The sequence below is a fragment of the Zootoca vivipara genome, chromosome 3 (genome assembly GCF_965207765.1).
Source record: "Zootoca vivipara chromosome 3, rZooViv2.hap1.1, whole genome shotgun sequence".
Taxonomy (NCBI): domain Eukaryota; kingdom Metazoa; phylum Chordata; class Lepidosauria; order Squamata; family Lacertidae; genus Zootoca; species Zootoca vivipara.
The window spans coordinates 22,252,023-22,275,617 of record NC_142586.1 but is presented as its reverse complement, the minus strand read 5'-3'; the positions used below and the strand labels follow the sequence as shown (position 1 = coordinate 22,275,617).

The window sequence follows — 23,595 nt, the reverse complement described above, 5'->3', positions numbered from 1 at the left end:
TGGTACACAATAATAGACGTATTTATTTGGTAAGCTGGTTGGTAATGAGTCCTCAGCAAGGTAATAAGCAAATCCAGGCAGCCATGTAGATGGACTGCTCATAGAACTATTATGTGGATTGGTTGGGATCAAGGTCTCCTCATTAGCTTCCCTTGGATGTTTCATTATTTCCAGAAACACTTGTATATGTGCTCTCCTTCCCACTATATCCAACTTCACAGATTGCACAGCTTGGGTGACAGATTCCAGGATCAAATAATATTTGCTTATAATCACAAGACAATTGATGAAAGTCGATGCTTGCACAACATGAAAGTTGTCTTGTCTTCGTGTTGCTTAATCTAGTGCTAATTGCTTGAATTGCAACATAGTGCTTATGTAATTTTCTGTCAACACACACACACAGATACTCTTGTATTTTTGAGTGCACTATGTTTTACATTGCTTTGGTATGTTGGGTATCAGATGCCATCATTGGATGTTCTCATGGGAAAATTTAAGATGGCTTTAATTAGGCCAACTGTAGTACAAACACACAGCTAAAATAATCTATTGTGTGATTAATTCTATGAGATGAGGAGTGGACAAAGGTTGCCTGAGTATACAGTAGATTTCCTCTGATTTGTGCTTGAACCCCATATTCCTTTCCTACCATGGTTGAACAACCATTGTATTCTTGTCCAATTAACATTGAGATCCAGTCCAAACTCAGAACTAGTATTGAGAATGAAAGGAACTCAATAAATTCCTCATGTACAGATGCATTTCCATCACTTTCTTCCACAAATCATACACCTAGAGACAGTTGTTCCACACTGTTTCATCCTCTAAAACTTGAGTACCTCATGCAAGCATTAGCCTTCATAACAGTATCTTCCGTCAAAAGTTAGCCACATCTTGCAGATGTGTAATTAGCATTGCTTGCCCCAGTATCCAAAAGTTCATGCTTTTTTTTAAAAAAAAACCAAAACAAAACAAAACCATCCCCTGCCTCAACATGAAAACTGTAAAAGGTCCACCATGTTACCTGTGGAACTGGTCTTACCATGAAGGGCAAGGTCCTGTAACACACAATACACAACGGTTGATATTTTAGAGTTCTTATTTTCTTCTATATCGCTTGCATGTGGCGTATTAAGTTGTTGTTCAATTGACATCTTTTTCCTGTTCATGACAGAAAGAAAGTTAGAAGCAACTTCATGTGAACCACTATGCCATCCACTTTGTGAGTGCTCTCTTGTAGCTTTATTGAAGTCTTCGTACTTGGTACAAACTTTGGCAATCAGCATGCCCCTTACTGCTCATAAATTGCAATGACAGCATAGAAAACAGCAGAGTATTCTAGCCAGTGATAATATTTAGAAACCCTTGGACCCGTATTATCATGCCTGAATTGATTACTTTCTGTAGGAATTCAGCGTTGTGTAAACAACTAAAACTTTAGCAGATCTGATAGAGGATTTGTTTTTTACATGTAGTTCCCTATATCCAGCTTTTCTGTTGGGGTGTTCTCATCCCTGACCATGCCTGTACCTAGATAGTTTCTGCTTCTTTTGTGGCAGACACATTGGGTGCTGTTTAAACGATTACAGTGGTACCTTGGTTCTCAAACGCCTTGGTACTCAAACAACTTGGAACCCAAACACTGCAAACCTGGAAGTAAGTGTTCCATTTTGCGAACTTTTTTTGGAAGCCAAACATGCTCTGTTTTGAGTGTTACACTTCCAATCTGAGTGCTACACTAAGGTCTGTCTGCTTTTGCTATTTATTTTGCGTTTTTGTTTTTGCAGCTTTCTTGTTTTTGTGACTGTGTGGAACCCAGTTCAGCTACTGATTGATTGTGTGACTGCAGTACATTGTTTATTGCTTTCGTTTTATGGATCAACTAGTGGTTTTCAGCCCGTTTAATAACGGGCGCTAGAATCCTGGGGTTCGGAGAAGCGCTTGAGCAGCGCTTCTCCGAACCCTGGGACCTCTCCTTGCTGTCGGTGGCAGGGGGACAGGAACAGAGGAGGAGAAAGCGCTGCTTTCTCCTCCTCCGTTCCTCTCCCGCAGCCGCCGACAGCAAGGAGACATCCCAGGGTTCGGAGAAGCGCTTGCGTCGGCAGCAAGGGGAGAGGAACGGAGGAGGAGAAAGCAGCGCTTTCTCCTCCTCTGTTCCTGTCCCCCTGCCACCACCGACAGCAAGGAGCCGCCGACAGCAAGGAGACCTCCCAGGGTTCGGAGAAGCGCTTGCGCAGAGCTTCTCCGAACCCTGGGACCTGTCATTGCTGTCGGCGGCAGGGGGACAGCTGCTTTCTCCTCCTCCGTTCCTCTCCCGCAGCCGCCGACAGCAAGACCTCCTCCCAGGGTTCGGAGAAGCGCTTGCGCAGAGCTTCTCCGAACCCTGGGACCTGTCATTGCTGTCGGCGGCAGGGGGACAGGAACGGAGGAGGAGAAAGCGCTGCTTTCTCCTCCTCCGTTCCTCTCCCGCAGCCGCCGACAGCAAGACCTCCTCCCAGGGTTCGGAGAAGCACGTGCGCAGCGCTTCTCCGAACCCTGGGACCCGTCCTTGCTGTCGGCGGCAGGGGGACAGGAACGGAGGAGCGCTTTCTCCTTCCTTCCTCTCCCCCAGCCGCCGACAGGAAGGACGCGCGCACTCTCCCCCCCCGCCTCCTCCAACCGCCGCTCCTCACGGGCCAGGGAGGGTTGTGAGGAGGCCTTCGCCGGCCTCCACCCTCGCTTCCCTGACGTGCCCTGCAGTGAGGCGTTGTCCGGCGGGAGCGGCGGTTGGAGGAGGCAGAGGGGGGGGGAGAGTGCGCGCGGGCAGTCTCTGCTGTCCAATCCCTGTGTATCTGGGGTACATGCGCAGTACCTCAGGGACACACGGGACAACTGGACGCAGGGACATCTTGGACATTATTATATAGGATGGTCTCGTTAGATAGTAAAATTAATGTTATATTGCTATTTTAGGGGCTGATTTTAAAAGTCTGGAATGGCAGGCCTGGCTCTAGGTGCACTCCCGGTGGCGTGGGGCGCCAGGGCGCCAGGGCAGCAGGGGGGCGCTGCGCAGCAAAGCCGCGTGAAAGCCATGCTGCGCGCTTTGAGGGCGGTGGCACCGGAGCAATCTCCGCGCCTCAGTGCCAGGGCGCCCGACCTGCTCAAGACGGCCCTGTGGAACGGATTAATCCGTTTTGCATTACTTTCTATGGGAAAGCGTGATTTGGTTTTGGAACGCTTTGGTTTTGAAACAGACTTCCAGAACAGATTAAGTTTGAGAACCAAGGTACCACTGTACTGATGAAGTAGTACTCTACAATTCTATGATTCTATGTCAGCTTGGATAGTACGTTCAGTATGTGTCTGGGGCTCACTGGGTTTTATCTGCTTTTTGGAATAGAGCACGCCTGGAGGAAGTTTAAAAAAACACTTCAAAGAAACATACAAACAGAAAGGAAGTAGTAAACTTTCTCCCACCATTACTACTCCCACTAACATTTGGGAAATGCAATGGTAATACACTATTGACTTTCATTTTAAAGTAATCTTGTCTATATACTGTATGAATGAATGACTCAGCCTGAAAATAAGCACATCCACTAAAAAGGAATACTGTTTTCCTAGCTCCCGCTTCCAAATGATAACTCTGAGTTTCTCCTCATACATATACTAATCCAATGATCACATTGAGAGCACATTTCCTAACATAAAGTCAATGAACGTATTTTTAAAGTAACAATCACTCAATAATAATCAGACAGATAGTGATTATCTTGAACCTTTCCAATTGTAAGACATTTTATACCAGGCAGAAAAATCTGGGTTCAACGTACATGCATATTGCATATGACATGAAGGGTTAAAAAAAACCTACAGAATACAACTGATGATAAGTTTGCATGTGTTTTGAAGTGGTTTGTATCTATTATGATGCAGGCATTGCTTCTGTCATGAGTTTTGCATGCTGGACGTCAAGCACTATAATGTCATACAAAATCCTTTGTGTGTTAAACTGTATATATAAAGATTTAATATCTGGAAAAGGAAAAGGCTTTTAAAAGAAATTAATGATATCAACACTTGTTACAAGTAGGTAATTAGAGTAATTATTCCCAGTTAGCAGATGCAAACTCTTCAGATGGGAATTTTAGGCACCAATAACTATTTACACAAGCTGATTTTCAGTGCATGTAGACAGATTTTTGCTGCTGATCTGGAATAGAGAGAGAGAAAAAGAGAGAGAGAGAGAGAGAGAGAGAGAGAGAGAGAGAGAGAGAGAGAGAGAAATGGTATAATAGCCCTTTGAAGTATATTGCATTATACTTCAAAGAGTATAATAAGAGTATAGTAAGAGAAGAATTGCCATACTGAAGAGGCTGAATTCTTAAATAACATTTCAGATATAAAAATGACCATGATCTAACTGGGGGACAAGCATATGAATTTAATTTCTGTAGGTGTGTTGACATATGTCTGTAGCTTGTTTCTAATGTGTGTCCCTGGTGGGAGCATCATACAGAAAGCCAAATAGGAAAGACAACATATAGATGATTCATGTAAAGGTCTATTCATACTATATTAATATAGAAAATGCAAACTTGATTGCAGATGTGGCTAAGATAGTGCCCTCTAAATACTTTGGACTCCAATTCCCATCATCCCTGACCATTGGCCACACTAGCTGGGCTGATGGGAATTGTAATCTACAATGTCCAGAGGGCAACCCATGCTTTATCAGGTGCCCAAAGCAAGCAAACCTGCCCCCTTGCATTAGGGCACAATTCATGCCCATTAAAAGTAGCGGAAGCTGTAGTTTAATCGGATGTGGGTTGCATAAAGCATGTACAGTATCAAGCAGTATACAGGCAGCTCCCCATTTATGTAGGGGTTAGGTTCTGGTCCTCCACAAGTGTAACTAAAACTGCTTATATTGGGAGCACCCTGGAGAGTCCTCCTGGCTCACGAGGCGACCTTCCCCAGAGCCTGCTGCTGCTGAAGAAAGCAGAGAGTGTCCCCCTCCTGCTGTGACCAGCTCCTCTCCCCGCTGTTCTCCCAGAACACAGAGAGAAATGAAAATGGCAGAACAAAGAGAGACACGATGAAGGAGTCTTAGGCTGCTGGGGAAGGAACCAGGGAAGGAACCTTAGCGACGGGTGGGAAGGCGGGGACCTTTGGTCCTCGCAACTGGCGCACTGGGGCAAGACCTACTGGCAAGGGTTTCTGTGATCACTAGGCCTGCGCTGATTGGGCTTCTTTGAATAAAGTGTTTACTGACACTGGTGTTTTATTGCTGACTTGCCCCTGACAAGAAGCCCTTCCACAGCAAGCAAGTTGAGATGACATGGATTTGCACGAAGGCCATTTTGATAAAGGCCATACAAATTACCTGCGTTCTAGAGAGGAATACTTGTAGATTAGCTGACGCACAGCAGAATACTTGACTAAAGTAGCTCTTCCTAACACGAATCATGCCTGTTGTTTTTTTCCAAATTCAGTTCAACAGTTCTGTTCACTTAAAGTAAAAGAGACTTAAAACTTCCTTGCTGCACTTGTGAAAAAGTTTGCAGTCCTGTATCAGCCTAGGTATTCTCTATTGCCTGCCAGCTGAGAAACAGCATAGATGCAAGTGCTGTTCTGACTGCTTTATAAATCGGAGATAATTAAGTGTGAATGTGATTATGAATGAATCTGAGTGTATATGTGTTACATTAAGTGTGGGTGAGTGGCAACTCCTACCTCCATGTGGCCAACAGCCATCTACTGCCTCATGTAGCCCACAGGTACAAAATAGTTGCTTGCCCCTGATTAGGGTCAAATAATAAAAACCTAGGATGATAAAGAACCATTTATGTAAAGAATCATGTATGTATATCTATAATGAGCACTGGATGTGTGCAAATGCAGGTCTAGATGCACCACAGTGCCATTTCCAATCTTGCCTTGACCTTAGTTCATTCTGAATTCTGTGACAGTCCTTTGAATTATATGACCCCCGTGTAATTAGGAAGTCATAACTGCTTGATAGCTAACATCACACTCATGTTCTCCTTGGTACTAAGTTGGAAACTGAGATGACAGCCACCGATTCCAAAGATTATGCAGGTGAATTAATTGAGATTCTACTAATCAGGCAGGTATTTAAAAAATGACACATAAAAGTCTTAAACTCTCTATGGGGCAGTTTTAGAATTGATACTTTTTTGCAGCAAAATATATTCCTAGGTAGCGTGAATATATCTTCCCTTATTAAGAAAATTCATTATTCATGGTGTCCTAGCCTTTTGGGAATTGTGGCCTTTGGGAGAAGATTTCAGACCACCAGCAACTCTGTTTCAAGAAGCTAACTTATTTTCTGTATTTCTATAACTACCCATAACACAAAACCTATCCTGCCTCGACTAAAATTAAGTGACTTGGTTCCAATGCTCTCCGTGTACAAGTGGGACAGACATGCACCTTTTTTTTGCCTAGTAACTGCAACCATTGATCAGGGTCAGGACTTTTACCCAGAATGGATAAGGTATCAGTCAGGTTCTGTTGTTCCTTTTAGCCCAAGGAGGGCTTCATGTGTGACACCTTCAAAGTATCCAGAAACATCTGGATGCATATCTTATTGAAAGTAATGCAAGGCTGGTGGGTACTATCAGAGGTGGAGCTAGCTGCTCCAGTACCTGGGGGTGGGGGCATGGGGTGGGGCAAGCACCCCTGGGGGCAAGATGCCCAGGGGGTAGGAGCGAGCCAACCATGGGGGGCTGCTTCCTGGGCAGACTGGGCTGCTTCCTTTGCCAGCAACCTTCCTCCCTTCCCTCTTCCTTTTGACAGCTCGAGGGAAGCTCCCCCCGCCAGGGGAATGGGAAGCAACAGCACGCCACCTGCCCGCAACTCCCAAGCCTCCCCCGAGATGTCAAAATGAAGGGGGAAGGGGGGAAGGTCTCTGACAAGGCCGCAGAGCTCTGCCCCTTCCCCCGACGGCTCGGGGTAGGCTCGGGAGTCGCAGGCGGGCAGTGCACTGAATGTCACCCCCACCCAGGGCGGACCGCCCCGACCACCCCCATTCCTCCGCCCCAGGTATTATCTACTCTTGGGTGTGTATCTGTTTCATGTGCACAGTCCAAGAAGTGCTACCTGCATGGAAGACTGCTTCTGTTCAAGTGTATCTCCTTAGTTGGTTCAGGGCAAAGAAGAAAGTGATGGAGAGAAGGGGGGTTAAGAGATGATAAACAATCCCTTCTTTGCCCTGCCCTTCATCTTAATTGATTCCACACAAAACTCTAGGGGGGGGGGAAGCTAAGATGTAAGCAAACTGTCTTTCTTTCCTACGATTCCATTTGTGTTATGCCATATTTCAGAAAGTGAAAATTTGGACTGAAAAGTTGTTGAGCTTCCCCCCCCCCTCCCAGAAATCACCACTTCTGATATGAGTTGCCATATGTCCGGATTTTCCCGAACATTAAAGGGACTCCCGCCTGAACACAATTCCCAATGGCTGAATCCCGGACATGGCCGGGATAATCCGGACTTATGGCTACCCTATTTACCAAATAAAAAACTTAACACGGTTGACAATGGCCAGAGCAAGTTGTCACAGCAAGTTGATGTAACGAGGAGAACTTTATGACACATCTGCATATTTTGTGACATTGGGGGGGGGGGAGACAGGGGCTGGTAGAGTCTCCCCATTCTGTGCTACTGCGGCATAGGTTGCCCCTTGTTAAATTCTTCTTGTCTGCATTCACCTCACGTCAAATGCAACAGAATGGTAATGGCCTCATACCTTAACGGCCCGATTAAACTCTCTCTTTTATGTAATGACAGGTGCTTATTCCTTCTTCATAATAAATGTTTGTTCTTAAAAGGGTTCCGTGGCAAGATGAGATTTATTTCTCTTTTGTGCTTGTTGTAATATACTGTACCAGGTGCCTCAAGATGAATGGGGAGGGTACCCTGCTGGTGGTAAAGATGATGAGATTCCCTGCAGAAGGATGAGAAGTGGAAGTTATATTAAAGCCATGGGAGATGAGGAGAGTGGAGATTCCGACACTAGCCCCAAAACATCACCAAAGGTAGCAGTCCACCCGGAGTCATTGTTAAAATCTATCGGACAAAGAGCTCTTGGAGACCACCAAAAGTAAGCCTCTCAAAGCTTTTTCCTACATTTCATTAATGTGAGTTTCACTAGCTCAAACTACATTTCCTTCTGCAGTTTCTTCATATTCTGCCACAACTGAAAGAAAATGTTAGCTGTACTTATTCTGACTTTTCCCATTTAAGTGGATGGTTCTATTGCTAGCAGGGGAAGAAAAACCAATTCCTGTGCCCTATAATAAATAGCAAACATCTTTTATAGTTTACTATATTTCTAACAGAAAAGATCTATGTGCTGTGAAATAAAAACTGACACTAATTGGAAAGACAATGGCATTTTCAGTAAAGTGGAAAAACAGAGTAGCCTTATTGTGCATCCATTAAGTATATCCTGAAGAACATATGAATACTGTATATACAAATTAATTTTTCAAGCTAGGGAGAACAAGATATGATGGGGAGGGGGCAAGCCCACAGGAAGTTAATTTTTCATTTACATATTTAGCATTGAGCTGTATGGGATCGCTTCAACTTTCCTATCATCAGCTCTTCCTGTTTCAGTATCTATAAATTGTTTGTGAACCAGATCCCAGGGCAACACATAAGTGTGACTTCTCTAGGGCTCAATCCTGGGCATTATATATGGAGGTCATAGGCTGCCCAGACAACAAGACCCCCTACTCGGCCTCACTGATGTGATCCAAAGGAAGGCAGAACAATATCTTTGGTGCAAGTGTTGACAGAATATAGGCTTACAAGGTGCCATCCAACCATTTTAGGTACTCTGGATTAGCTTTTTCTTCTCCTGAAGATGTCCCCTGCAAGGCAGCAGAGGTTTAGGATCAGAGTTTTCGTTTTTCTAGATGGGCTACCTTCCTGGAAATTGCCTTCTTCACCATTGGACCCACTATTGGTCTTGTTCGCTCAATCCACTGGAGCCTGTCTTTGCATGCAGGGGATAGACTAATTGAAAAAGAGGGGGGTGTAGCAAAACAGTTTAAGTGTGCCCAGAACCTCTGCATTCTCAAGCAACAGTCTGTTCTCAGATACAGAGGGAGGGGAGCTGGCTGAGCCCATCTTTTCCTCATCCCCACCAGAGGAGATTCCCCAGGAGTGGAGATTCAGTCTTTGAGCTCAAGCCTGTGGCTAGCAGCCTGGAACCTGAAGCCCTGAAAGATGATAAGCTTTAGGCCTGATGGCTGTCTGTTTTAAAAATCTTGAATTCACATTCATGGGCATGGAATCAAGGAAGAGTAATCAAGGTACAGAAAGTTATTAGGAATTGTTTGGAGTTTGGTATTTGTTGGGGCAAGTTCCTTGGATGCAGTCAGCTATCCATAGTCCTGCAAGATGTACCGGTACATCATACCATCTTACTTATCCTGAAGCCCAGGGAACGCAATAAAGAGTAACTTGATTTCCACCTTTCAAAGTATTTGTCCTGTGCTATATTTCTGCCCAATTCCACAGCACTTTAAAAATCCCTATTATACCAACAGAAAGGTTATTGTGTAGGAGGCCAGGATGTTGAGAAGCTAATGACACAACCGTTTTTATTTCAGTTTCAGGGCCTAGTGTTTCTTTTTCTTTCAGATGGTCATATCAAATGAACTAAATGTTAGTGACAGAAGAGGGTTTTTTGTTTGGTTTGGTTGCTTGGAAAAGGCAAATTGTGCCCTTTATGAATAGCTGTCCTCAGAAAGAAAGTGAACTAATATCTTTCTCTAAGTTTCATTTGGAGACTTACATCACTGAGATTCCACCTGATACTTTATATACGGTGGAATTCAAAGCCACGCTAATACAACCATCAAAGCAAGCACTCACCCAACAAAACAATCTCCCTTTTCCTTCCCCCATATGTGTAGTTCTGGGTGTTCTTCTGACCTTCTGGAACCTAATTGGGGGTAGCAATGGGATGAAAGGGAGAAAAGTCCTGTTTTGCCAACAGGACTTGTGCTTGTTCCTGCTCTCAGGAATATATGGTTGAATCCAGCCCTTAATAAAGTTTATAATTATTGCAAAAGTCCAAAATAATAGTCAAGAAAAGGAGAGATTGCTAAGCACGAATGATACATCACATGGGCTTTATACGTGAGAACAGGCACCCCCAAACTGCGGCCCTCCAGATGTTTTGGCCTACAACTCCCATGATCCCTAGCTAACAGGACCAGTGGCCGGGGAAGATGGGAATTGTAGTCCGAAAAATCTGGAGGTCCAAAGTTTGGGGATGCCTGCGCTAGAATGTCTTTTCAGAATAGCATCTGAGGTTGCAGTGCTGGGATCATCATTCACATTGGAGATAAAGACCATTCTATATTTCATACTGTACTTAATGTATCATACTGTGTTTTATGTGTTTTGTTTTCTTTCCTCCTTCTCAACTGGTTATTGACTGAAATAAATAAATACCAGCCCATGTCAGAGGTAGAGTTCATTGGTAAATGGTTACGGCTGGAAAGAAATTGCCTTCTAGAATTTAAGAAGAGCAACTTCTCCTCTGTTTATCTGAAAGAGAGCAGCATTTAGGGATTCACAACATAAGGCCTGTATGCAGAATGAATAAGGCAAAGGCTTTTAAATAGAATTATTGAATAAACTAACACATGTAGTTGTGTTAATGACAATCTGTATACTGCAATAATACACAAAATACAATATAGATTATGTTGATTGCTTGATGTGTCATTTGATGCAAAAGAAAAGCTAATTCTTCCTAAATTAATTTTCACAATTACCAGCCCTGTGTTTTATCCTAATAGAATCTTTCTTGAGTGTTTGCTTCTGTAAGGATAACATTATAACATGAAGAATGTTAAATGTTTTTGAAGGAGAAAAATTAAAAGAAAAAGGTCTACCATGGTTCAGTGATTAGGTTCATAGGATGACGTGAGGGGGGGGGGGCAAACTGCTCTTCTCCTACAGCAATCTCATTTTATTAACTTAATTTTCTATTACCCAGTTTGCTTTTTTTATAAAAGAGGAAAACATGAAGCTGCCTTCCTGGGTACAAAACACTTTCATTTAATTTGGCACAAAGCCTGATCTCATCTAGTCAGACCAAAAGCGATAGTTGCATGATTAGCCACAGTTTAGGCTGTGTATAAATTACCTTGAATTGCAGGTACTTATAAATGAAATACTGTATGGAGTTGCTTTCATTACTCCTGATTTCTCTGTGCCTCACTCCCTTATATGGATTATATGTATATTTTCTGACCCCTGTTATATAGAATATATTCAAATCTTTTTGAATTCATCTTACGATAGTTTGTTTATATTTATTTACTTTCTTCTGTTCATAACCCATCCTTCATATAGATTCCAGGGCAGGTAACAGTATTAAAGCAACCACAGTAAAATGCAATTCAAATAATCTAATAAAACCAACTCTATGATGATATGATTTCCAACGAAACAACCCTGTATTCAATAACAGCAGCAGAAAACAGTGGGGAGGGGGCAGCTGTCATTATGGGGCTCATTATCTGAGCACCAGCCTGTTCTGGGCATGTAGGTTTAGGCTTGGGAACACAAGTTAGAGCTGCAGTAGTAGCATAGCTGCCAAGTTCTCCCTTTTTTAAAGGGAAATTCCCTTATGCTGAATAGGCTTCCTCGTGAGAAAAGGGAAAGCTTGGCAGCTAGGAGTAGTAGCTAGGAGTCGGTTTTGCCAATTGCATCTGGTGAGCAGACGGTGGACCTTTCTGTCTTAACTTACCTGGAACGCTTCGTTTTCTCGAGGCTATTCTAGTGTACCATCCTCTGCCCTTGATGATGGTTCAGAAGCTTCAGGAGCAGGATAACACAGCACCTTCTCTCCTCATGGGAAGTACCTTTAGCTGGGAGTATATTACAGCAGCTCTCCAGTGTCGACATCTGCTCCCCAGTTGTTTGGGTGCAATTCAAAGTACTGTACAGGTTATGATACTCTAAATAAGTTATACATAGAATTTGGAGGTTTTGACTCAATTAAACTTCACTCGCATCAGACTACCTCTTTTACCTGAGCACCCGCTTCTCATGCATTGTCAGCTTCTTTCAAAGCCCACATTTTATGTAAAATTATATTTATAATACAGTGGTACCTCGGTTTAAGTACACAATTGGTTCCGGAAGTCTGTACTTAACCTGAAGCGTACTTAACCTGAAGCAAACTTTCCCATTGAAAGTAATGGAAAGTGGATTAATCCGTTCCAGACAGGTCCGCAGAGTACTCAACCTGAAGCGTACTTAACCCGAAGTATGAGTGTAAGTGGTTCTGGAAGTCTGTACTTAACCTGAAGCGAACTTTCCCATTGAAAGTAATGGAAAGTGGATTAATCCGTTCCAGACGGGTCCGCGGAGTACTTAAACTGAAAGTACTCAAACCGAAGCGTACTTAAACCGAGGTGTGACTGTACTGCAAAAGAATGAAACCTCATGCCATACTCTATTTCTGCAGCATAATTTTATGTCTATTAACACACATATATTTTTATACCGTTATATGCATTGTTTTATGTATTCATTTATGGTTTCTTTAGGAAACCTGGAGTGCATGTGCATATAATCGGCAATAATTGTTCAGATTTTTAGTGGGACTAGGGTGCGGGAACCAAGTCCTCAATGAGATGATTATTGGGCAGGGGAAATCCATGTGGGTAAGCTTGACATCTAAATTTTGGAAAATTACATCCCTAGCCCTAAACAGCTTGGGGCCTTCATACTTAAAATAGCACCTTCTTCTGTAAAGCTAAGGCCACCTCTAATATTGAGGGTCTCATTCATGTACCGAGTAAGGACTGAAAAGGCTTCTAGGCAAGATAAAGAAGAAGAAACCGAAGTACAAAAACTGGAAAGTGACAAACCTCTCCTTACTTTGCTCTTAAGATGGGACACTTCATTGTTGTATTAAATCAAAACAAACCTTTGATAAATTCTTATTTATTAAATCTTGGTTTCACAACAATCAATGTTTTAGTTGCTTTTTTAAAAATTATATGTTGCAATAAAATATAGTTCAAGTAAGTGTTCCGCCCTCAAACTTTGTTGATCTGAAGGGCATGATAATAAGAAAATAAAGCTAAAGAGAATTTGAGTGCCTTAGTTCAAAATCTGTGGTTTTAGAGTTTTGATCAATTATCCATCTCAGCAAGCACTCACTTTGATACTTATATGACTGGTGGGAGCAATAGGAGGTGAAAAGAATTTTCTAAGCAATATGGGTTCTTTTCCTTCGAAGAGGAATCCACTGATAATTAAGTCTGTCTTTGGATACTAACCTTGAGGAATAAGCAGGCAAGTGTGCATTCTGTTCGTGTTTCCTTCTGGTTGGTGTGGTACACGAATGGCATTTATGTTCTGAAACTGGTAATCATCACCTTCAACTCAGCGATCGCTGATGCTCCTTGGGGCTGGTAGGCCAGAAGGCAGGGAGGCCAACTGTAGGGGTTGCCACAGCCAATGATAGGCAGAGTTCTAGGCAAGAATGCAGGCAAGTGGAGGCTTGCTAAGGGCAACTGAGGTTGGTGAACCATTCGCTCCAATATATTAGACAACATCGTCATAGCAAAAGGGATGGTGCAGAATTCTGCTTTGATTCAAATGTGGGCTGAAATCCCAATATCATTTTGAAGTCCTAACCAGATTGCAGATTCTGCTCCAAGTTCACCAGTCTACTCTAGAATTTTGGTAGGCAACAATTATTTTTATTCTTAGGTTCATTTTTAATATTTACTGTGTGTGTGTGTGTGTGTGTGTGTGCGCGCGCGCACACACACACACATTCACACACACATTCACACACACATACGAAAACCACCTTGTTTTTTTAATGGTAAGAAATAAATGCCCCAATAAATAAACATGTGGTTTATATTCCGGCATCTATAGAAACTTTCCAGATTCCAGCTATCACTGTACAAAGTGCTTTAAATGACAAATTTTGCTAAACTATGCTAGAAAGTTTATTGGTTGTCCAAACAAGACTCCTGTAGAATTGAAGATTTACCTGAGCTACCAAAACAATTAGTATGATGAGAGCGTTATTAGAACTGACCTTAATAATGCTGAGCCATTTTTGTGGGTAAACTGAATAAATTTAATCTGATTCAGAGAATTTATAGTAACGGATAGTTCCAGCATGCTGTGATGGAGTTAAGAATGGGCCAGAGTTGTGCTCATTTCTTGTGTTCCGCCTTCACACAAGCAGTTCTTGCTGAGTTCAGCGGAAGCAATTAGTTATGCAGCGCAAAAAAATGAATATAATCCGATGCAACCTCAGTTAAGAAATTATGTGTTGATAAAACAATTGAAGCCTTCAGCTTTACAGAGTGAGCATGTGATATGTTTTTAGTGCAGGCAATGGAAGCTTTGTTCACGGGAAATTGTGTTTTTAGAGGTATTCACAGTTCCTTTTGTAATATGCCTCTTTGGGATATGAGCTTGCCAATTTTCTCAACCGTATTATGTTCATTGGAATTCACCTGCTTTACCTCCATTTGGTCTCCTTTGTCCCCCTTTGAAGCAGAAGTAACTGTGCAAGTATAATGCTATTTGTTATTGCTTCTGCATCAACTGGATAAAGCTGCAAAGGCATGGCATGTTCTAAAAGTGGCCTTAAGGACAGACTCCATTTGGGCTGAACGTTGGAGATACTGTTCATACGCTTACAAGGCAGCATTTGCTGAAGTCGCAAATGGAATCAGGGGAATGTTAGGATAAAATAAAAAGCACTTGGTGTCATTTTCTCACTTTAAGAATTTGAATTGAGGCTAAAGCAGATAACAGTTTTTAGTTGCGCTAGTTATTTAGTGAGTCTTGTTAACCTGGTTTCCACTTTCCCATATGCTCATCACTATTTACTAACCATTTCTGAAATGCAACAATTTTTGTGATGCATTTTGAAAGACTCTTTTGCATTGCTCGAGCAAAATTAAGGCCTCCCCCCCCTTACAGTACCGTAGCTAAAAACCAAGTATTCAGTAATGTGGTAGAAATTCCAGACCCGCTGTATTTTGTCATTTCAATTGTGTGGGGACAATCCTATACAAGTTTGGCAATTTTAGTCACTGGAAGGAAAGTTCTCCCTTTGACCATTGTGGAATTTAAATGTGGATTATGGTTTCTCATTGGCTAAATGTTTCCCCCAAATGGAATGTCTTTTCTTTGATTGGTCTTTTACCATCAATGTGATTATGTGCCATCTTAATCCTAAGCATTTATACTTGGAAAGTAGATGTGCTATGTTCAGTGGTTGTTATTACTAAGTATGTCTAGGACTTCAGCATTCATATCTGTATTATCGTAAATGTTTACATCTGAATGAGGAAGGTCCGTAGGCAATATTTTAGTTTAGTAAGGAACAATTTGCAGTTTTAAAGTGTAAGTAAATCATTCACCACATGCTATGCAGCAGGACACTAAAGAAGTTTATTAATTAAACTGAGTGGCTACATTGCCACCAATGACAAGTCAATGCCAAACTTTTAAAAGTTCACCTGATACCATATATATCTCACTTAATATATGCATGCAGTTTAGATTAGTTTGCAATGAGATGTCCTTTGGGGATGCACAAGGATCAGCCCCGGGTCTGATGCTGTTTAACATCTTCATTAATGACTTGGAAGAAGAAGTGGGCAGCACACATCTCGGGGGAAGCATTGTGAATGATTTATATGATAGGCTACAAATTAAAAAATGAGCTCAGCATACTAGAGAGCCTTGCTGGAAAAAGAAAAAGAAATGTTGAACAGATTCTAATGCAAAGTATTACACAACGGAGAGAGAAAAGGATCCACATTGCAAAAAATGAAGCAGGGGGGTAATGGCTTGCAGATAGCATTGCTGGGAGAAACTTTAATAGTATAGGAAATGGCGAGCGGGGGGGGGGGGGAGAGGGAACCACTGTGGCATAACAAATGGATATATAGGTTGCTGTAACAATCATTGTTCACTTAACTGTTTAATTTATTTAGCGCCAACATAATGTGAAGTGAGATGTTCATGGGGTTGGTTGTAAGCATTGGGAATGGCTTGAGAAGCACTCAGCACTAGCCTCAAGTACACCCCGAAGTGGGATGCCAGCGAGTTTGAAAGGAGCCTGGTCGATATGAGTGCTTCAAATCTCCCAAGTGTCATACATGCAGTTAGAGGCTGCAGTAATGACGGCAAAATCCAGGGACTCATCTTGAGCACTTCCCACTTGGACCAGGCAATTAGAGCTCTTAAGTGCTGACAGAGCCAACCGTATGCTTAGGAGGAGGAGAGCCTAAATCTAGTCCAAGCTCTTCTCCATATAGGAGACTGGGCCTGTTAAGAGCAGATGTGTGCAGCTGAGGCCTTTCCGCCTGGGCCAGGGCCTGTTCCTGTAGTAGGAATAAGAAACCAGAGGCCACTTTTTTTGTGGTGTTCCCCTAACGTCGATGGAACCCTAGGGGGAAGCTTCTGGGGGAATGGGCAGTGGCCTCCTATATCGCAGGGTGTTCTTTCCACTCCCCTCTCTTCTTTCTAACCTTAGTTTTTCATCCTTTGTTTCCCTCTCTATCTTTCCTTAATAGTCAGAGCTACCTGCAAGCAGCAAGTGATGTGCCTGTTGGACACAACTTGGATCCGTCAGCAAACTACAATTCCCCCAAGTTCCGATCAAGGAATCAGAGCTATATGAGAGCAGTGAGCACGCTCAGTCAGGCCAGCTGCATCAGCCAGGTTGGAAACATTTTTTATTTTATTTTCAGCCTGATTTTCTAAGCAACATCAGCAACAGGGGTTTATCATACCACCCAAGCTAGCTACCAGCTGTTAAGCAGTTTTATCAGCAGTTCCATGCCAGAGAATTGAAATCATGTCCAGTTCCAAATGGCTTAAACTAAGTTCATTTCAGCCCCAGCAAGCATGACCAATGGGAGGGACAGGTGTAGTTCAGCAATACCTGGTTCTAAGGTGTGCGGTTGAAATGTTCTGTATATGAACTTAAAACATATAGTAACAACAGGTGGTTTGTCTGGAGCGAGACACACCAGTAGCCTGAGTTCAGACAACACGACGAAACAACAGTGCAACAGCAGGACTGAAGGAGAGGCAAAGTGGCTATGGTCTCCTCTCTGGGGGCACACATACTCATGTATTCACATGCTAAACCATGGTTTGGTTTAGTATTATGTACAAACCAGTACATGCAGTATGAAAGTGGTAGACAATTGTTTGCAAATGCAGGAGTTACTCACCAAGGAGCACAAATTGGCCACTCCATGGTGAATGAGTATATACCTTTTTGAGAGTGTGAGATAGGAGGAAGTAGAATAACAGTTAGCTGCCTTTTTGTGACACTGAATTTTTTTAGGGGGGAAGCTGCGTGTGTTGTATAGGGTGAACCTTTGGCATATAAAGCTAATGAGTGTTAATCTGTGTGCTTCTTGCTTTTGAATGTCTGAACACCCCCCACATTCTAGGATAAGAAATGCAGAAAAGTCATGTAAATTGGAGCAAGGACTTCTTGGTCTATTTCATTCAATGAGCCTTCCTATGCCTCATAATCTTCTGCTGATTATGATTCAGTTCTAAGGGGAAATCAGATGGCCGGTTAGCATGCATGGATTGTCATCTCAGAGATTCACGGCTTGAAAAAGGCTAAGAACAGCTGCGAAATGTTCTGATTGCCTTGTGGCAGGCCCCTACAGCTCCTATACAGCAAGAGAACCAGGACAAAATTGAGGCTAGCTGACAGCAGGCATAGACATTCCAGGACTGCACTTTTTCACAAGTTCATCTCTGCCAGTAACTTGAAGTTACTAAAGACAAGTAACTGCTTCCCAGTGCACTTTTTCCACATCTTCCTCTCCCTGGTAGTGTAAACATCCAAACGAAACATGGGTGGCATGTGGTCTAAACCACTGAGCCTCTTGGGTTTGCCGATCGGAAGGTTGGCGGTTTGAATCCTCACGACGGAGTGAGCTCCCGTCGCTCTGTCCCAGCTCCTGCCAACCTAGCAGTTTGAAAGCATGCCAGTGCAAGTAGATAAATAAGTACCAGTGCGGCGGGTAAATGGCGTTTCTGTGAGCTCTGGCTTCCGTCACGGTCCTCCGTGCACCAGAAGCGGTTTAGTCGTGCTGGCCACATGACCCGCAAAGCTGTCTGTGGACAAACACCGGCTCCCTCGGCCTGAAAGCGAGATGAGCGCCGCAACCCCAGAGTCGTCTGCGACTGGACCTAACCATCCTTAAACATCCAAAATGTGATTGCCATACTCTGAAATTCCCTGACCGACAGCATTTTCTTCTGCAAGGAGCTGCCAATGGAAGCATCTCACCACACATTTCATATTATAAACCATGCCAGAGAGAGAGAGGAAGAGGAGACGCGAGCTGCTGTTTATCTTTAGCAAAGCCCAGTCCAGTAGAGGAGTGTCCCGCTTCCCTACTTTGTCTCATAGCACTAGGCAGCTTTCCCCCAACCTAAGTGAGCTGCCAATGTTTTGGACTATAGCTCCTATCTCCTTCAGACTATTTGGACAGCATCAGGTTGGTCAAGGAAATTAAGTATGTTAAGAGAATGCTATGCCCACATTGCTCCTGCATATTCTCTTCCCCCACTCAAGCCAGTGTAGAAGAACTGAGGAGAATGTGAGCCCAGAGGCATGCAGGTTTTTCGGGTGGACATCAGATACAGGTGGACCTCAGCCAACCATGCCACATATACTTTTCAAGCTCATCTAAATAGCCATTTATGCTGCAGAGGGAGATTTGTATACATTTTTTTTCTCCCCACATAAAAAAGGGGCTATGCTCCTTTGCCAGCAAGTTGAATTTACAAGTAGGAAATAAGATAATCATAAGTATGACCTGCATTATCCCATCTTTCTTTCCTAATAATGTTTGGATAAGGCTATTCAGAATGAGAATGTTTGTCTTTCCAGAGAACATTAGTTAATGTAATTTGATTAGAAATGAAATAATCATTACAAGGGCCAGAACTAATTGTTTTCAGGACAACTTAATTCTGGAAGTGCATTTATGGGAAATGGTACTATCAGGCTTTCGGTGTGATCAGAGGCTTTTCACCACAAATTATCTATTTAAACTAAATAATATACTGTATACGGTACTTCGTCAACTGGACTTTTGCCCCTCTTTAGCCACTTCACAGGGTAGCTTTGTGTGGGGCTGGAGGCAAGACAGCCACAAGTGTTATGGGCACACACTGTGGAGAGCAAATGCAGTTTCTGTCAACTGCCAATCTCTTTTGGCAAATTGGCACTTTGGAATTTTGATAGAAAGCCAGAACAGCATGCCTTCTGTCCACCCTGCTGTGGGTCAGCCTACTCCCACCCACAGACAGAAAGAAAGAGGGAAAGCACGAGACACAAACACATTTAGCTTTTCTAAGGTGTCAGCTCCAGTGAAATTAAAATGGATTCCCTTGAATTTGCTTGATTTCCCGGGGGGGGGGGGGAATCGGCAAATTAACCAGTCGACTAATCAGTAAACATCACAGATTCAGTGCTTGGTAGCACCACGAAAACTTTGATCCAAGGCATTAGTATTCTTGGTTTTTACACAGGATGACAAAATCAGCAACAAATCACAAAATGCATCTGTATGCATGGCGGTGGTTGGCGGGGGGAGGGATCCCTTGTGAGGGAATTAAGAGGATCCATAAGGATTAAGTGCACCATGGATCAAGTGTACTTCAAAGTGCACTGGATCCTTGATTTGATCAGTGGTGATGGATGTGTTCTGTGATGTGATTATGATTGGCAGGGCAAGGAAACATTGCACAGTTTCAGGAGCATTTATTTTATTGGATCCAATTTGTGGATGTGCACCCTCTCTCTCTCTCTCTCTCTCTCTCTCTCTCTCTGCCATGCCATTCTCTCACACTCTTTCTCTCGACTCCAGTGCACCCTACTCCACCCCCACCCCCTAACCCATTGCTCCATTTTTCTCCTTCTGCCTCCAGCTATCCCACATTAGCCCCATTTAACTCAGTAAACATCCTTATCTTACAATCCTAGCTACAAGAACTTCCCATCAAGCCAGGACCATATTGTTTACTGGCATCATTAGTATCACTAGTATTTTCAGTCTGTCTGCTATTATAAAATGAACACTTATTATTATTATTATTATTACTACTACTACTATTATTAGGAGCAATTTGTGATAGATGTTTGGAACAAAACAGTTTCCTTTTACACATAGGAAAAAACCCTGGTTTGTTCAACCACTCTTAGCTGTAAGAAACCTTGATCAAACTAGTTTCCGATCCTGGTTTGTTCAATAACTGTGTGTCTGTTCCTATTTATTATTATTATTATTATTATTATTATTATTATTATTATTATTATTATATCTATACCACCATTCATTCAAGGATTACAGGGTGGTGTGCAATATATAAACACAAAAAATACATAACGTAGTAGCAAAGGAAAGCTATAACGCCCCTACGCAGTTATTTTATTATTTATTAAATTTCATTGCTAAACAAGTTTAAACTAAAAAGCTGTCCTAAGCTGTCACCCAAAAATAACACCAGAAGTGGACAGTCTACTTAGCACACAGGTAGTAGCGGAGCAAAAAACATGCTTAGTTCAATGACGTTGAAGCATTTTGCTGCATGATAAAAGTGTCAAGAGGTGAGGGGGGTGAGGAGGGGGACTCTATTAATGTCCAGGTAGTGCCTGCTTTTGAAGTGCTACAGCAGAGTCCATTCCTGACAGAGTAAGCCAACCAAACAAAAACAAAAAAACCCAATGCAATGTTGTTGTTTATCTAGATGAGTGAAGCAGAGGTCAATGGGCAATTTGAATCTGTTTGTGAATCAGTGTTTAGTGAAGTTGAAGCTCAGGCCATGGATGCCCTCGATCTGCCAGGTTGTTTCCGAACCAGAAGCCACAGTTACTTGCGTGCCATTCAGGCGGGCTACTCTCAAGACGACGATTGTATCCCTGCAATGGCATCTTCCAATATCACCTCAACAATCAGGTCAACAACAGGTAAGATTTATCTACGTTGTTCCCTTTGCAATGAGCCGTTTTGCATATGAAAAGTTGGGAAATGTGAAATCTCTTGTGTGAACGGAAGGCAATGTACACTGTGCAGCAATGACTCATTCTGTGGGGAAGCACTCGACTGAATAACACCTTTTATTTAGCTCTAACGCTGGCTTACATTTTGCATCATCTCATAATTAGGAGCCTCAGCTGTCTATGAACCCTGGTCTGCTTTCTGAGCCCGATGGAATAACCAGTGAGAGCTATATCAAACATAAACCAGAGTTGGGTGCATCCTGCTCCAACGTATATTTCTTGTAAGGAAAAAAAAAAGCAACCATACATTTCAAAACTTTGTTTCCTATATGCATGTGTAGGTTTGCAGCTTTCCCTCCTTTAGCCCCAAAACACATTTGTCTGAAGCCATCCCCTGAAGTTCACCAATTGCTTTATTGTCCTTAGATTCCCAAAATGGCTTGGATTGAGAGAGGGCAGGGAGAGAGAGGAGAGTTTGAAAGCACCACCCCTGCTCTAAGCAGGTGCAAGTCTTAGGATTCTGCCTTAGTACCCTGCCTGATCCACCATATGCATTTTTTCCCATTATTTGTCATAAATCATCAACTATCATTATTATGCCATTCATTTGTCATCCACCTGTTGCCTGAGTTGTTCTAGAAGCCGGGCAAAATCCTGTTGTTGTCTTTAACTTGCCATATCCTGTTAATGTTGTTAGTTGTCTCTGCTATGCCGCTGCAGCTTTGGTTTTTGTCTGATGTGTGCGATTATTGTAACTATTGTCGATAAATGACGCGATCACAATTTGTTTCGTAAGGCACATTTTAAATACATCCATTTGTGTACGCAGTGAACAATCAGGTATTTTTCGTTACCTCACCTCTTGCTGCTCTGCTTCCTTGACACTTAGGTGGCCCTTATTGCTCTAGTAGATACTGTGTGTCTGGTCTTCATCCCATTCCTGATAGTCTAAGGTGCCACACTTAAAAGGAGGGGAGAATGACACAATGGAGTGGAAGCAAGAGAAAGTTGCCTGTACCATATATACATATGGGATTTCTCTCTCTCTCTCTCTCTCTCTCTCTCTCTCTCTCACACACACACACACACACAAGAACAACAACAACAACCCAATAACACCCGCTCTTTCACAACACATTTAAAAGGCATTGGATGTCAGTTGTCAGGGGATTCTTGCGACTACTCTCGAGTAACAACGCTCCTCATGTCACTTTTTCACAACGTGTTTATTGGTGCCTCTATTTACAGTGAGCTAGGTGTAGGAACATGTCTTCTTACTCCGATGCAGAATCCGGAAGTGCCCCCCGGTGCGAACGCTCCCAACATAAAAGTCGCGGCACACTGAATCTCCTCCCCTTTCTTCTCTTTCGTAATTCCGGAACCGGAGGAAAGGGTCTGCATTCCATGTTTTCCCTCTCCCCCTTTTCCCCTTCTCTCTCCTCCCGCCTGTGGAGTCTGGGCTCTTGCCTCCTGCCTGAGCCCTGGCACTCTCTCTCCGTGTTCTGACTAGCCTCCCCCGAGCCTGTGCTTCCTTCGCTGCTCGGGGAGGGGCTGCTCTTGATGATAGGGGGACTCTGTACTCTCTCCCCCTTACATCAGTCTACCTAAGGCCTGGTTAAAGGGGAACCTTTTCTTCTGGGACCTAAAGGCGTACGTTTCTGGGCACAAGTGTTGGTGCTGACCTTGAAAGCCCTAAACGGCCTTGGCCTAGTATGCCTGAAGGAGCATTTCCACCCCCATCGTTCAGCCCAGACACTGAGGTCCAGCTCCGAGGGCCTTCTGGTGGTTCCCTCGTTGCAAGAAGTGAGGCTACAAGGAACCAGGCACAGGGTCTTCTGGGTGGTGGCGCCCGCCCTGTGGAACACCCTTCCATCAGATGTCAAGGAAATAAACAACTGAAGGCAACCCTGTATCTGGAAGTTTTTTAATGCTTGATGTTTTTATTATATTGTAAGCCGCCCAGAGTGACTGGGGAAACCCAGCCAGATGGGCGGGGTATAAATAATAAAATTATTATTATATTAATGAAGACACCAGATGAACTTCCCTGACGAGAGCATTCCACAAACGGGGAGCCACTGCAGAAAAGGCCCGTTCTCATGTTGCCAGCTTCTGGACCTCTCATGGATGAGGCACTCAAAGAAGGGCCTCAGATGATGAATTCAGGATCTGGGTGGGTTCATATGGAGCAAAACAACAACAACCTGTCAGTCGCTAGCAGGAGCTCTGCTGCATGTCACCAGTGGCAGTAACACTGAAAATAAACTTCAGAAAAGAAGAAAAGGATTGCCACTACTGTATGTGTGATGCAGTGGTAACATGCACAGACCCATATTCCTAAAGTTGCTACCTGCAAATATCACTCAGTCCCAAGTATAGCCCTTGAATATTTGGATTGGACTGTGGGATAGGAGGCACACTGTAAGTCTATATAAGGCACCACCAAGCCAAAATCTCATTTATTTGAATCCCATTTATTTCTCTGTCTTGATGCTTCGGTTTTATGCCTTGTATAAAAT

General features: G+C 43.1%; 1 protein-coding gene across 1 annotated transcript in view; it reads left to right on the top strand.

The window, feature by feature from the left end:
- DLGAP2 (DLG associated protein 2) overlaps window positions 1–23,595 on the top strand; it is a 365,730-nt gene that overhangs the window by 280,919 nt on the left and 61,216 nt on the right. Inside the window, exons 6-8 of the mRNA XM_060272460.2 lie at window positions 7,899–8,110; window positions 16,608–16,755; window positions 20,824–21,043. Of these exons, the coding sequence (XP_060128443.1) occupies window positions 7,899–8,110; window positions 16,608–16,755; window positions 20,824–21,043 (580 nt within the window). The remainder of the gene's footprint in view (window positions 1–7,898; window positions 8,111–16,607; window positions 16,756–20,823; window positions 21,044–23,595) is intronic.